The sequence below is a fragment of the Lotus japonicus genome, chromosome 1 (genome assembly GCF_012489685.1).
Source record: "Lotus japonicus ecotype B-129 chromosome 1, LjGifu_v1.2".
Lineage (NCBI taxonomy): Eukaryota > Viridiplantae > Streptophyta > Magnoliopsida > Fabales > Fabaceae > Lotus > Lotus japonicus.
This window is the reverse complement of record NC_080041.1, coordinates 41,788,517-41,803,787: the sequence shown is the minus strand read 5'-3', so window position 1 is coordinate 41,803,787 and position 15,271 is coordinate 41,788,517. Positions and strand designations below refer to the sequence as shown.

At 38.4% G+C, this 15,271-nt stretch overlaps 1 protein-coding gene across 2 annotated transcripts in view; it reads left to right on the top strand.

The window, feature by feature from the left end:
- The first annotated feature begins 2,097 nt into the window (after positions 1 to 2,097).
- LOC130709451 (helicase and polymerase-containing protein TEBICHI) overlaps positions 2,098 to 15,271 on the top strand; it is a 36,322-nt gene continuing 23,148 nt past the window's right edge. For both annotated transcript variants that reach the window (XM_057585974.1, XM_057579572.1), the window contains exons 1-12: positions 2,098 to 2,336; positions 2,569 to 3,002; positions 3,301 to 3,544; positions 3,647 to 4,492; positions 5,035 to 5,099; positions 5,611 to 5,716; positions 5,834 to 6,034; positions 6,176 to 6,376; positions 9,303 to 9,464; positions 9,549 to 9,788; positions 10,754 to 10,966; positions 11,489 to 11,839. In XM_057585974.1, the coding sequence (XP_057441957.1) occupies positions 2,301 to 2,336; positions 2,569 to 3,002; positions 3,301 to 3,544; positions 3,647 to 4,492; positions 5,035 to 5,099; positions 5,611 to 5,716; positions 5,834 to 6,034; positions 6,176 to 6,376; positions 9,303 to 9,464; positions 9,549 to 9,788; positions 10,754 to 10,966; positions 11,489 to 11,839 (3,099 nt within the window). In that variant the 5' untranslated portion in view covers positions 2,098 to 2,300. The remainder of the gene's footprint in view (positions 2,337 to 2,568; positions 3,003 to 3,300; positions 3,545 to 3,646; positions 4,493 to 5,034; positions 5,100 to 5,610; positions 5,717 to 5,833; positions 6,035 to 6,175; positions 6,377 to 9,302; positions 9,465 to 9,548; positions 9,789 to 10,753; positions 10,967 to 11,488; positions 11,840 to 15,271) is intronic.

The following is a 15,271-nucleotide window of genomic DNA, read 5'->3' as shown; positions in this document are numbered from 1 at the left end:
ACCGAAAAGATTTACTTTAAATCTTAAGGGGAAAGTTTTTATATTGAAAACGCTATTCAACCCCCCCCTTCTAGTCGTTTTTCACACCTTCACCATCATCATCAAAGCTTCCTCAAAGCACCGGAACTCCCATTCCATTACATTCAAAAGGTAAGTTCCATTTTTATTGATTCTCTCACATTGATTGATGATTAGAGGTAGTTGATGGATTATTAGGTGAATGTTGAACACTAGGGTAGTTGATTATTGATTAGAGGTAGGTTTTATTGACTGAAATGGTATGAAACGGTCATGGGCACGAGTGGGTCGTTTCCAGTTCTGGTTTCTGGGTTACTGTAAAATCGGAAAAACATTTTCCGATTCTGTAATGGGAAAACATTTCCCGATTCTAAACCAGTTTAAGGCAGTTTAAGGCAGTTTTTTTAAGCCAGTTTTTTTTAGTTTTCCTCCATCTATTGGGCTGAATATTTTGTACAAATTTTCAAATATTTTAGTGTCATGACACTGGGAAAGGGTGTTGATGGTATCGGCTTATTAGAACTAGGGAACTTCCTTAATGTTGCATTTTAGTTATCTAGATTGACAAATTAGAAAGGGTGTTGATGCTATATTCTATATGAGAGATGTTTGTTGCTATATGAGAGATGTTTGTACAAGTTGTAACTGTTAAAGTTGTTCAAGTTGTAATTTGATGTTAAATTTGTTTGCTTTTCATAGGAGAATGAAGGGCGGGAGGAAGAGGTCTCGATCTTCTACAGTCGATGATGCAGAGGATCGCCACGAGCGCTTGCATGCTTCTACGCGGCGCGGCGACCATCGAGCAGCGTAATTGTGGCCAACTAGTGACTCAGCTGCGAGATGGATGTGTCTACCGTCCATCACCTTCAACCACCAACCTTTATCATCTTTCGTACGTCGTCCTTTTAGCCTAAAAGGACAGCATGTCTTTTGTGTTGACGTTCCTTCAACAAGATCCGGTTCTCTGTAGGGAATATACGCACCATGCTTCTCACACCCCAGAATGACATATTCTTTTCTTCCCTTCGCACCACTATCAGACTTTGTTGTCACCAAAACAAAATTATTTGCCATAGAAATGTCGCGAACCCATTTCATAAGATCATCTTTCAAAGGGAAACGCTGTTTCAGGATAAACAAGGCATAAGACATAAAACAAGGCATAAACAAAGCAAACAAAGCATGCAAAAATTTGTGCAATGAGTACCTGATCAGTATGATACAAATGAGAGACATCTATAGATATAATCGGAGGTTCAGCTAGTGATGGTTGCTCCTCTGGATTATCATTTTCCAATCCAGCAGCATGTATCAATTGTGATTCACCAAAGAAAAATGACTCTGTCATCCCTGGAACAAAAACGGTAAATCAATAACCGACCATATAACGGTAAATCAAATTCCGACCCTATAACGGTAAATCAAATTCCGGTACTATAACGGTAAATCATTTACCGATTCAGTTCACGATTCAGCAGCCTAAATTACCAACTTAACTAACTAAACTAACTACTTAAACTAACAACTAACTACTTAAACTAACTATAAATAAAGTACCAAAGCTAACAACACTTACCAGAAGTTAAAAGCTTTCCCTTGGTGGTGGTGGTGTTGGTGGTGGTGGTGGTGGAAATGTGGAGATGGTGGTGGTGGTGGGAAGGTGAAATGTGAGGGAGGAGTGGAGTAATGGAGAATAAGGTAGTTTGGGCGAGTTATGGGGGGCTGGTGGGGGTTGTTGGAGGGAGGAGTAATGGTGGAGGGGTTGGTGGAGGGAGGAGTAATGGTGAAAAGGTGATCAAACTTCCAGATTACAAATCGGTAAATGATATACCGATACAATATTAGAATCGGTTAATTATTAACCGATATTGTTCTTCGTGTTCTGGGTAATGGGATGAAGGTGTTCATACTGAGGAACAATAACGGTAAATGATTTACCGATTGGTATTTTGACATCGGCAAATCATTTACCGATGGGTAGTTTTGGAATAAAAAAAAAATACTGGGGCGCGTAGCCTAAAGGGTGGGGTGCCAAACCCAAATCCCTAATATCAGCAACCAAGCACACCCCCCCGCTCCCCGAAAATTTTCAATTTCAATTTCTAGCCATCAGGCAGCGCCACTCCAATAGTGCGAACAAACTGCTTCGTGCGCTCTCTCTTTCAAATTGGCGCTGGACGCGATGATTCAGAGGATCATGTGACGCCGTAACGCATGATTCTCACGACGAAGAACAAAGACCCAGACATCTTGCTTCACACTATCAACACCTCTCTTCTATCATGGCTTCTTCTTCGCCTCGGAACCGAATCAATCAGGTCCTTCTCTACTTCCATTCCGAGTTTCCAAACCCTAGACGATGCATTTCACTCCCACATCGCACTCCCACATTTTGAATGGAAACCTAAACGATCTATGCCAAAAGGGAACGGAAAAAATGACAGCTTTTGAATGTCACTGCTTAATTGAGGTTTTATGATTCTTGTTGTTCATTTTTTATGATTTTTTTTTCTGACTTGCTTTGTTGTATTTTGTTGCCATTGCATACAGTTTTATGCTTCCAAGAAAAGGAAAGCAGTTTCACCTGTTCCTAAAGTTGGGAGATTTGAAAAAGGTGCAAGGCATGGGGTTGATGGGTCTCCAAGTGCTAAAGGCACTTTGGATAGTTACTTGGTTGGGTCCCCGGATGACTGCAATGATGTTGGGCGACTGAATGCGGCTGCTTCCGGTTCAGTTAAGAGAAATTTGGCATCAGAGATTACCAGTTCTCTTGACTATGGACTTGATAAGCAGCCTATTCCATCAGCTCACGGGCATCAGAACCCTCAAGCTACTAAGCCAGGTGTCGTTAATGAAGTGCCTAAGGCGAGTTGTGATTCGCTTGAAGACGCTATCCCGGGAAACAGCTTCAGTGGTTTTGAACATGGTGCCAAAAACTCAGAGCTTAAACAGTTTGTAGCAGACTGTGTGTCGATCTATTGCGGGTACTTTACTGTGTTTATTTGAATAATGAGCAAGTCTTGTGTAAGCACTAGCACCTAGGGTCACAGGCTCAAAGTATATTAAAAATAATAATAAGAGGATATGCTGAAGTTATTTTATTAGTATCTTAACATTTTGAGAGGTTGTTACATTGTAACTTTAATAGTGTATCTCCTTGTGAGTATTAGTGTTTGCAGGGCCATCTGATTTTCTGTGGATGGATGCAATAAGGAATGCTTTTGGTAGTTTATTTCATCTTTTTTCTTTTAATTATTAACTTTAATACTATACTATATGCAGTGAATTACGCCCAAGAATAAGTTCACCATCAGAGATGAAAGTGGATGGCCACAAGAGAGATGATTCACTGATGTCAGTAGAGGAAATTAGTAATACTATGGGAGATGGTTCACAACAGAAGTGTAATGACTCTAGTGAGCCACATGTTGGTGGTGAAAACATTTCCAATGACAAGATGCCTGATGAAGTCATGGCAGGTGTTGTTGGTAATACTACAGGAGATGTTTCTGCCTGTTCTGCGAAGGTAAAAACCAATTTCATACTACTTTTGATTTTGCAGTCACATTCGTTCTTCAATTTATGATAAATATTTTGATATTGTAATGCTTTGTCTTCGGATTGGCAGGATTCTGGTGATGGTGATGCTATTGCCCTTGACATGAGCCTGAGAAAATGTAGTTATACTAATACACCAAAAGCATCTAAGAGTATGGCTGAATGCTATACACCAGGATCTTTGATTGTTAAAGCATGTATTAAGGACACTCCAAAGTCAACTCGCGGAAGCTCAATGTTTTCACCTGGAGAGGCTTTCTGGAATGAAGCAATTCAACTTGCTGATGGTTTGTGTGTCCCCGTGGTTAATGATTCTTCTAAAGTTATAGAAGAAAGTAATGTGGCAGAAGACCAAGCTGAGGTGAAAAACTCCTGCAACTTACAAAATTATGATGGCAAGCAAAGGAAAGTGCTGGATCAAAGTAAAAGCAGGATTTGGGATAGGGAAATGAGCACTCCTTTAGGGTTGGCTAGGATGCACACACAAGAATCTATTAAAGAAGCGTCCGGCCTTCCTGTTAAGCATTTTGATTTTTCGTTTGAGGACAAGAATTTGGATGAAAATACCCGGCAGAATTGTTGTGTTGATGACCTGGTCAATGTTGCTTGTGGAGCTGGCAGACAGTATGAATCTGGTTCTATCACAGGGCATGCATATGAAAAGATGAATGAAGTGCAAGAAAAGGCTTCAGTAGATGCATTAGGCAAGAGACTGTGTCAGGATAATGCTAGTATGACGTCTAATTCACCCCCTAATCAGGTCATGACAGCAATCGGTAGACATGCATCTGATGAAGCTAGTACTCCTTCAAGTAGCGTGAAACTAAATGATCATTTAGACCTAAGTAGCTGGCTTCCACCTGAAATATGCAGCATATATAGAAAGAAAGGAATTTCAAAGCTTTATAGTTGGCAGGTACCAATAAATTTTATGTGAAGGTGTTTCTTACATCATTATACTGATTTTTATGCTGTATTTTCTGTTATCTGTTGCAACATAAAGAGTTGACTTGGTTTACTATAAATGTAAGAATCCTACGCCTTGTATGATTGATCATATTCAAATTAGAAAAATTTCATATCCCCTTACGACAGACTCACACACCATATCCCTCTCTACACTGCCAGCAGAGGCAGTTTAGTACTAAGTGGAGTCTCTTCCTCATTTTCTCTTTCATGGGCATGGTCCAGTGCATCGCACCTGTACCTCCTGTCCTCCTCCTTACTTGTTCTTTAGTAATTTTATGTCTCCGACTCTCATTACTTTCTAGTCATAAGATTTTCATTGAGTTGGGTCTCACTTTGATTATAGTTCCGTTTTTGGCCTGGAATTTTTTTTATTGTTACTTAGCTGTGGATTATATAACATGTCTGAGGACTGAGAAGGTTCTTTTAAAAACTTTTAATTTCCGGCATATGCAAGTTTGATTGGGTTTTTATTTATTCTCAATCTTTTAGGTTGACTGCCTGCGGGTGAATGGTGTCCTACAGAGAAGAAATCTTGTATATTGTGCTTCTACAAGGTATTCTTTCGTTTAACTGACAATTACTTTAATCCTCATGTCAGATTTCTATAGTTTTCATATATATAAAGCTTAAAGAATTAGGTGGGGGTGGATTATAAAGTTTGATTTTCTACAATACGGATTTTATCTAGACAGAATGTTGGTCTCAATTTTTGTATTGACTACACAATCATAATGGTGTACAGATTTGCACACTTTCTCATGGAATCAACAAAAGCCAGTATAATATGCATTTAAGGAATAAATGTATTATTTCATTTCATATTCCTTTTCTTCTACTGGACTTCTAATCGAAAGGAATCTACAGATGATTTATATTGGTTTCTCTTTTATTTCCAACTTCTGCTTCTGTCTTCCACTGTGTTTTACACTTGACATGTTTCTCTTGAATTTTTCCCTTTGTGATATTATTTCACTTTTTGATCTCTTTCTCTCTACCCTTCTCATGCTACCTCTCTGTGTTTTATTTGAGGAGGGCTTGCATGAAATGTTTTTCTTATTGCCACAGTGCAGGTAAGAGTTTTGTTGCTGAGATTTTAATGCTGCGGAGAGTGATAACAACTGGAAAAATGGCAGTGCTTGTTCTTCCATATGTATCAATTTGTGCTGAAAAGGTGTTATTTTTGTTTTCCTTCCATTAAAATTTAAAAAGTTGTGTTTTAGGTTGTGGGTATAGTAATTTTTATAATATTTCAATTTTTCAATGTTTATAGTCATTTTGATTCATGCAGGCAGAACACCTTGAACAGCTTCTTGAGCCACTTGGTAAACATGTTCGTAGTTATTATGGAAATCAAGGTGGCGGGACACTTCCTAAAGATACTTCTGTAGCTGTCTGCACTATAGAGAAGGCCAACTCATTAATTAATAGATTACTGGAAGAGGGCCGCCTTTCGGAAATGGGAATTATTGTGATAGATGAACTGCATATGGTACCATTGTGGTTACTTTTTTTGTCATGAATTCTATTATGTGCTGCTTCTCCACACATTTTTCGATTTGATTATTATGAAAGATGAACAAGTGGCAAACCTTAATGGTTCTCATGGTTTATTCTTTAAATCCATTAACAGGTTGGTGATCAGAGTAGAGGTTATCTTCTCGAACTTATGTTGACAAAGCTTCGTTATGCAGCAGGGGAAGGTAGTACAAAATCGAGTGATGGAGAGAGTTCAGGTGGAAGCAGCGAAAAGGCTGATCCTATTCAAGGTCTGCAAATAGTTGGAATGAGTGCAACAATGCCAAACGTTGCAGCAGTTGCTGATTGGCTTCAAGTAAGCATGGCTAGGGATTTCTTATTCCCGCACACGCATCATTTATTGGTCTTCTTTTTCCTCTTGGCTAGTTGTCCTGTTTTGTTGTGACTTTTGGCAATATAATTGTTTCAATCTCTTAAAATTGGATTTGAATAACTTCTAAAATAATAGTTGACATCTAGCCTTTAAATGCGTCCACATCATGTTTAGAAGCACGATACATGTTTAGTACTCTGAATTGTACTTTTTATCCAAATTTTTTATTTTATTTTGAATATGATTAACAAAAAACCAGAAAAGGGGAAGAGAGAGAAAGAGAGAGAGAGAGTAACTGTTCTATCCTGAGAACATTGAATGGGGTAGAGTACCCAAAGTGTGAGGAAAACGGTATGAATGTTTTAGAGAGAGAAACTCTAACTGCTAGAGAGAGAGAATAACTGAATTTCAATCTGAATATTTCTCAAATGAGCTAAGAGTCCCTTACAATTGGTATTCCCCTCCTATTTATAGGGCCAGAGTTGGGCTTTCGCGCCTTTAACCTATCTAAATGGGCCAGTTGGGCCTCAGGGAGAGAGGCCCAAAGTCCTGATGCGTCCTGCGCCTAAGGCTGGGTCTCCTGGGCGAGGGACCCTAGGGTCTCGCCCAGTCCAGTAACTGAATCTGTTATTGTATTATGAATTATGAAAGGGTGGTTAAAACTATGTGTGAACCTTTATATTTATACTAGAAGCCAAACTTCTTGCACAATCAGCATCACAGTAGGAGAGGATTTGCAGTGGAGAAGAGGAATGAGCTGGTCTAAGCAGAAGGCCATGTTGAATGGTGCCCTTGAGATACCTAATTATTCTCTTGACAGCTTTTCAGTGAGGCTCAAGTGGCTGGGACATGAACTGGCAGACCTTGTTCACTGCATAACTGAGATCAGGTCTAGTTACTGTAGCATACTGTAAGGCACCAACCACAGATCTATAGAAGGAAGGATCAGTCACAGGATCACCTTCATGTTTACTCAATTTCTGACCACCAACCATAGGAGTAGCAATAGAACAAGCACCAGTCATCTTAGTCCTTTCCAACAAATCAGAAACATACTTAGCTTGATTTAGAAGCAAGGAACCATCTGGTTGAGGTTTCACCTCAACACCAAGAAAATAATCAAGGGACCCCAGCTGTTTAAGAGAAAATTTAGCATCCGATTGAGAGATAAGAATCTGAACCTGTGCAGAATCATTACCAGTGATGGTTATATCATCAACATAGATCAAAACATAAATGACTAAAGGCTTTCTGGAGAGAACAAACAGTGATGGATCATATTTACTAGCAACAAACCCAAACTGTGTCAAAGCAGAAGTGAGCGTCTCAACCCAAGTTCGGGGGGCCTGCTTGAGACCATAAAGAGCTTTATGCAGCCTACAAACTAGCTTCTTATCCTGTTCAAACCCCTGTGGTTGCTGCATGCACACTTCCTCAGCCAAATCACCATTCAAAAAGGCATTGTTTACATCCAATTGTTGGATTGTCCAATGATTTGTCAAGGCAAGAGTGAGAATCACTCGAATTGTCACTGGTTTAATGACAGGACTGAAAGTCTCGATATAATCAAATCCTGGCTGTTGGTGGAAAACTTTAGCCACCAACCTAGCCTTATACTTATTCAAAGTGCCATCTGGATTATGCTTAACCCTAAAAACCCATTTACAGCCAATGGCTTCTCTGTTTGGAGGCAAAGGAACAAGAGACCATGTGTTATTCTTTTGCAAAGCATCAAACTCAGCTTGCATCCTCAATTAACAACACTGATTTACTTGTAGGTCCCAATATATTTTTGGAGTGAGTGAGAAGAAGGGAGTCATCATGCAGTGACTTTACCTCAACAGTCAAGGTACCTAGCTATTTTAGTACACAAACAGAATTTAGGTCACAGATTAGAGTTGAGGATAGGTAGAGAGACAAGGGTTTCGCGTGCTGGCTTGGACTCCATACTACATTAAAGTAGTCTGTAGGCGTTCAAGCTAGATCTAACTGCTTTATATGCTTCAGTCTGTATGGATCAGTTAGAAGATGACGTTAGATTCATGATTACTATAAATAGATGAATCTCAGACTACTCTTCATAATGAATGATAAACACTCAAACCGTTTTCCATATGCTCTCTCTCACTCTTATTTCTTCTCACCTTACAACACTGAAGATAAGAGCATAGTATTCTGATTGTTTGCCTAGTCTTGGAATTAATAGGTGGATCTTAGTATGTATTATCTTATAATCATGTGTGTCTTTGATTTCTAAAATAACAATGAAAAACTTTCTACAATCTTTCATAGTAAACAATGAAAAACAATGAAGTATGGATTATATACTTAAATATAGTCTTTTGGTTTTCTAGATCTTTCATAGTAAACCAGAGGGATAAAGAAACAGAAAGGAGAGAGAAAGTAGAGAGAGAGTGTAACTAAAAACTGAATCTGTTATTTCTCAACTCAACTCACAAGATCATAGTACACATATATTTATCCTATTAGCCAGTATTAGCATAGTACACATATATCCATACAACTAGCCAGTATTAGCACAGTACACATATTCATCCTACGAGCCAGTATTAGCATAGTACACATATATTCATACTACTAGCCAGTATTCTGAGCTGAACTCGTAACTACTCTATTAATCTTTGACCTTCTCTTCTTAACAGTCTGGTATATTGTTTTAATCTGTGATGCACATCATTCTTTTAAAGTCTAATTCATTAATATTTAGTTCCTAAATGCTCTTACTTCTTTTAAACTATGATGCTCTCTTTATTAATCAACTCTTATCTTCTTTTATTTCAAATTTATGACTATTTATGCTGGTATATTTGACACTGTCACATTTGTATAGAGATTTTTTTCTTCTGATTTTCATCTGATGCATCTGTTTATCCCAAATTGCATCAAGGCAGCACTGTACCAGACAGAGTTCCGGCCAGTTCCTTTAGAAGAATATTTTAAAGTTGGTAATTCAATATATAACAAGAGTATGGAACTTTCTAGAACAATCTCAAAAGGAGCTGACCTTGGTGGTAAAGATCCAGATCACGTTGTTGAACTATGTAATGAGGTCGGTGCATTAAAGTCTAGACACACTTCTATACTTTGTAATTCAGAAAGATGAATAATTATGAACTGCTGATATTCTCTTCAGGTAGTTCAAGAGGGACAATCAGTTTTAATTTTTTGCTCCAGCCGAAAGGGTTGTGAATCAACTGCAAAGCATGTTGCGAAGTTCCTTAAGAGGTTTACTTCTGATATTAATGAGAAAGATTGTGAGTTTGCTGATATTACTTCTGCTATTAACTCCTTGAGAAAGTGCCCTGCCGGGTTGGACCCCATATTAGAGGAAACGCTTCCAGCTGGTGTTGCATTTCACCATGCTGGACTTACGGTAATTCCATTCTTTTTGGTGTTATGATTTCTACTGATATTGTTATTCCATCCGTCAGTCTCTCTGTTTTTTATTTTGGGAGTAGAAGTTCATATTTGATCTCCAATTTATGTAAGATACCTAGAAAGTATCCCTTACATTGCATGTGTACCTTTTCTGAGATATAAAAAAATCATTAAAATATAAAATATTTGAAAAATTTAATTTTTTAAAATTAGTCTGATTGGCAAAACACCAATTTAATAATGTTTATACTTATATCAGTTTGTTTAATAGTGATTATTTGTAAAATTGAAGTTTTGAATCTTTTGTTTAAAGAAATTAAATGAATTAACATATACTTTGTGTGAATAACTCTTTAAAAAATGTAATTTCTTTTCATATTGTTGATTTATTGAAGATATTTTAGTATTGAGTAAAAAAATTAATAACATACATTTATTGGAAAAATATTTAATAAGATCATAACTATTTAAGGATTTGATTAATATTGATTTGGTTTTTAATATGAAAATTCATGAGACATGTCACAATATGAGGAAGATATGTTATTATCTAACTCTACCCCAAAAGCTAGCTTAGGGGGTTAGGGTTGCTCTAACATCTGGAGCATGGAATTTGCAGGGCGAGACATCTGCGGGTGGCCCGCATATGATATATGGGTAGTGTCCAATAAACGAATCTAGGATAGACTCTGATACCATCTTAAAATTCGGGTTTGGCCTAACTCTACCCCAAAAGCTAGCTTAGGGGTGAGGGCTGTATTATTTTTTTATTAACATTTATTTGGCCATATTTCTAGTCAGTGTGGGACTTATCAACAAGCTTTATGAGAAAGAAGTATGTGATATGACTTCATGATATTCAAGAATGATGACTAAATTTGATACATAGGGGTGGTTGAAAGTGTTGTTTCTATTTATCCTATCTTCAAGGCCTAACTCAATTTTTCGTTGTTTTGCTAGGTTGAGGAAAGAGAGATTGTTGAAACCTGTTACCGAAAAGGGCTTTTACGTGTTTTAACTGCCACTTCGACCCTAGCAGCTGGGGTTAATCTACCCGCTAGGAGGGTAATTTTCCGCCAACCGAGAATCGGTTGTGAATTTTTAGATGGAACAAGGTACAAGCAGATGGCTGGGCGTGCAGGTCGAACTGGAATTGATACAAAAGGAGAAAGTGTATGGCTTTTTTTTTGTTACATTCTAAAATATTACTCCCTCTGTTTCAAAATAACTGTCCAGAAGAAACACATTTTAAGAATTGCATTTAATATTGTTAACTTTTTAAAGCATTTCATTTGTTCTTATAATTTACCCTTTGAAGTTTATTTCTATCTCTCTTCCTTTATTGTTCTCATAGGGGCATTACATGGAAAAACATCAATTAATGCTTTCTTGAAATCCTAAGTGGTAAGTTATTATGAAACAAATTTTTTTCCTCTAAGTGGACAGTTATTTTGAAACGGAGGGAGTATATGGTAGTGTCTGTGGTTTTTCCTTGCTATTGGTTCTGGAATGTTTCTATGCATTTATACTAGTGTTTTTAACTTTCATCACCCTACTATATGTTTTTTAAACTTGCATAGATACTCATCTGGAAACCTGAAGAGATAAATAATGTTAAGGGACTTCTGAATGAAAGCTGTCTCCCGTTGCATTCATCCAGTTGTACTTACTATATGCTATTTTTGACTTGCATAGATACTCATCTGCAAAGCTGAAGAGACAAAAAAAGTTATGGGACTTCTTAATGAAAGCTGTCCCCCGTTGCATTCCTGTTTATCTGAAGATATGAATGGAATGACTCATGCAATCTTAGAAGTGGTGGCTGGAGGAATTGTTCAAACTGCTAGTGATATTCACCGGTATGTTAGATGTACTCTTTTGAACTCCACAAAACCATTTCTTGACGTGGTGAAGTCTGCACAAGAGTCCCTTCGATGGTTGTGCCAAAGAAAATTTCTTGAATGGAATGAAGAGACGAAACTGTACAGTACCACACCTCTTGGACGTGCAGCTTTTGGCAGTTCTCTCTGTCCAGAAGAATCACTTGTAAATATTTCTCTCTATTTTTATTGATTGCTCTTGTACTTCTCTTACTTAGCTTTGGGTTTATTGCTGAACTGACACTTCCTGCTTGTTTAGTTTTGATTGTACTTTGGATGGTTTAAATTTAGCTACATAAATTGAGGTAGTACAGTCATGTTATGATTGGCATTTACCTTGTTGGAAATAACATACTGTTGAAAATCTTCAACTGAATTTCATTGATTGAAAAGGTAAAGATTACAATGAGTGATCTCAGTATTTATAGAGAATACAAGGCTTGCTAAGCAAGCTACCAACTCTAACAGAATCAGTTATGTGACAGCTGTAATGACAGCTCACATGACAGCTGTATTGACAGCTCATTCTAACAGAATGTAACTAACTCAAATATTAACTATACTACTAACAGTAACTAACTTCTTAATCAGAGTAATGTGTACTCTACTCTAATAGGCCCCCTCAAACTCAAGGTGGGGGAGAAAGTGATTTCTCAATCACATTGAGTTTGCCACGAAGAGTTTCAAAACGAAGTGGTGATAGAGCCTTGGTAAACAAATCTGCCAGCTGATCAACAGAAGGAATGTGATGCACAAAAAGAGACTTGTTGAGAACTTTTTCCCTCACAAAGAAGATGTCAAGCTCCATATGTTTAGTGCGAGTGTGAAGAACTGGGTTATGAGTCAAAGCCACTGCACCCATGTTATCACAAAACACCCTAGGAGGAGAAAAAGGAATCTGCAACTCCTGCAAAAGAGACTGAACCCACAACAGTTCAGCAGAGGTATTAGCTAGGCTCCTGTATTCGGCTTCAGTACTCGATCTAGCCACCAGGGTTTGCTTCTTTGAGCTCCAAGAGACAAGATTGGGACCAAAAAAGACACAAGAGCCTGAGGTGGATCTCCTGTCATCAGGATCTGATCCCCAATCTGCATCACAAAAGGCCACAAGAGGGACTGGAGTGTGCAAACTACAAGGCTTGAGGTGCAGGCCATGAAAGAGAGTACCCTTAAGGTATCTTAGGATCCTTTTAACAGCCTTCCAATGCTCTTCTAGAGGCTGACTTAGAAACTGACAGACTTTGTTAACTGCAAAGCTAATCTCAGGTCTTGTTAAAGTTGCATATTGGAGAGCACCAACTATTGATCTATAGAGAGTTGGGTCAGCAAAATAATCTGCTCCATATTTGCTGAGTTTTGCTCCACTAACCATGGGAGTAGAGATCCCCTTGGCCTCTCCCATTTCTGCCCTTTCAAGAAGGTCAGTTATATATTTAGTTTGTGTCAAAAGCAAGGACCTGTCCTGAAGATGATGCACTTGAACACCAAGAAAGTAGTCAAGTTGGCCTAATTGCTTCAAGGAAAATTCAGAGTTGAGGTTCTGCACTACTTTCTGAACCAGAGGCAAGGAATTGCCTGTAATGATAATATCATCTACATAGACTAGTATGTAGATGCAGCAAGTTGGAGTGTAGAAAGTGAAGAGAGATGGATCACATCTACTTGGTTTAAAACCATACTTCACAAGGGCTGACTTCAATCTGTCAAACCAAGCTCTTGGGGCCTGTTTAAGGCCATAAAGAGCTTTGTTAAGTCTGCAAACAAGAGATTTGTCTTCATGCTGAAATCCACTTGGTTGCTGCATGTATACCTCCTCTTGAAGAGCTCCATTTAAAAAGGCATTATTCACATCAAGTTGATGAATATGCCACCTCTTAGTAATGGCAAGGGAAAGAATGAGCCTAATAGTTATAGGCTTCACCACAGGGGAAAAGGTTTCTGAATAATCAAACCCCTTGACTTGATGGTAACCTTTGGCCACAAGTCTGGCCTTATACCTATTGATGGTGCCATCTGCATTTTCCTTCACCCTAAAAACCCATTTACAACCAATTGGCTTCCTATCCTTGGGAAGTGGAACCAATGTCCATGTATTGTTAGCAAGCAATGCATCATATTCAGCCTTCATTGCAGCTAACCACTTAGGATCTTTGAGAGCTTGCTTGGTGGTAGCTGGCTCAGCTTGAGTGAGCAGTAAAGTTGGAAATAATCTGGGCATGACTATGCCAGATTTTGCTCTTGTCTGCATAGGGTGAGTATTTCCCACTGGCTGAGGAATAGGAGCAGAAGAGGAAGAACCAGTTGAAGCTACTTCAGTGGCAGTAGCTGCTGGAGTAGGTGGAGATTGTTGCTGAACAGAAGCTTCACCCTGAGAAAAATTCCCAGAAGAAGAGGCTGCAACTGAGTCTTGACCTTGAAAAGGCTGCTGTTGCTGAACAGGAACTTGAGGAGCTAAAACAGGAATTTCTGAAGGGATTCCTTGTGCAGATGAATCAGACCCAGCAGAGAAAAACAGGGTAGGATAGGGAAATTTAACTTCATCAAAACTAGCAATTTAATTACTTTTCCAATTTCCAAGTAGAATTGGGAAGGGTTCGTTGTATCTCAGTTGCATGGATTCATTGCTTCTTAGGAAATTGGATTTGCACAGTTACTCGTATACTTTATTTTGTATTTCTTGTTTCTATACATAAATATCATTCATTTGAGTGTGTTTTCAACGCACGAGCATTGTTAGAAAATCCTATTTTATGTTCTTCACACACTTAACTCGGTATCAGAGTGGGTTCGATCCTGCCATTGATTTTCACTTCTGTTTAATAGTTCAGCCAAAGTCAGGGCTTAACTTTGGGATGAACCTCTACCTATCACTCTTGCTCTCTCAGCTGTGTCCTCATTCTGGTACAATCTCCGGCCATTGTCAGTCTATTTTCGTGATAGAGATCTTAGGAACATTGGCCACCCCTTTGGCGAACACCGTGTGTTTCTCGGGCAACCATTGTTTCGGGTGGGTTGCTATGTTTCCCCCTTTCTTTTCCTCTTTTTTTGTTTCTTCTCCTCTTCCAGTCATGGCATCCCCCTCTCAACCTCAACCAACCAACTCTCCACAAAATTCCACTGCAGCATCTGTATTTGTGTGAAATGCTGGACACCTATGACTTATGTTATCGTTCATGACCTATGACTTCTATTGCTATTATGAATGTTAAAAATTTAAGTAATATGTAGCATTTTTTAGTATTTGTATGTATATAGTATTATCTATATAAAATATATATAAAAAAATCAGCGTAGCAGCCATCCCGCTATGCGCTATACCGCTATTGCAGTTTTGGGGCTGGACGCTATGTGCCACTATCCGGGATTGACTACTATGCTATGAAGGATCAAACATATAATCATCCTTAGAGAGATTATTGCCACCTGTCATAGAAATGGGAATCCCTTTGCAATAAGACATATCAGCTCTAGACAGCAAGTCTCTATTATAGTTAGACTGTGACAGTAGGAGTGACCTATTAGGAAAATGTTTAACCTCAATCCCAGGGAATAAGCAAGATCTTCCAGCTGTTTGAGGGAAAAAGTGCTGTCAAACTTG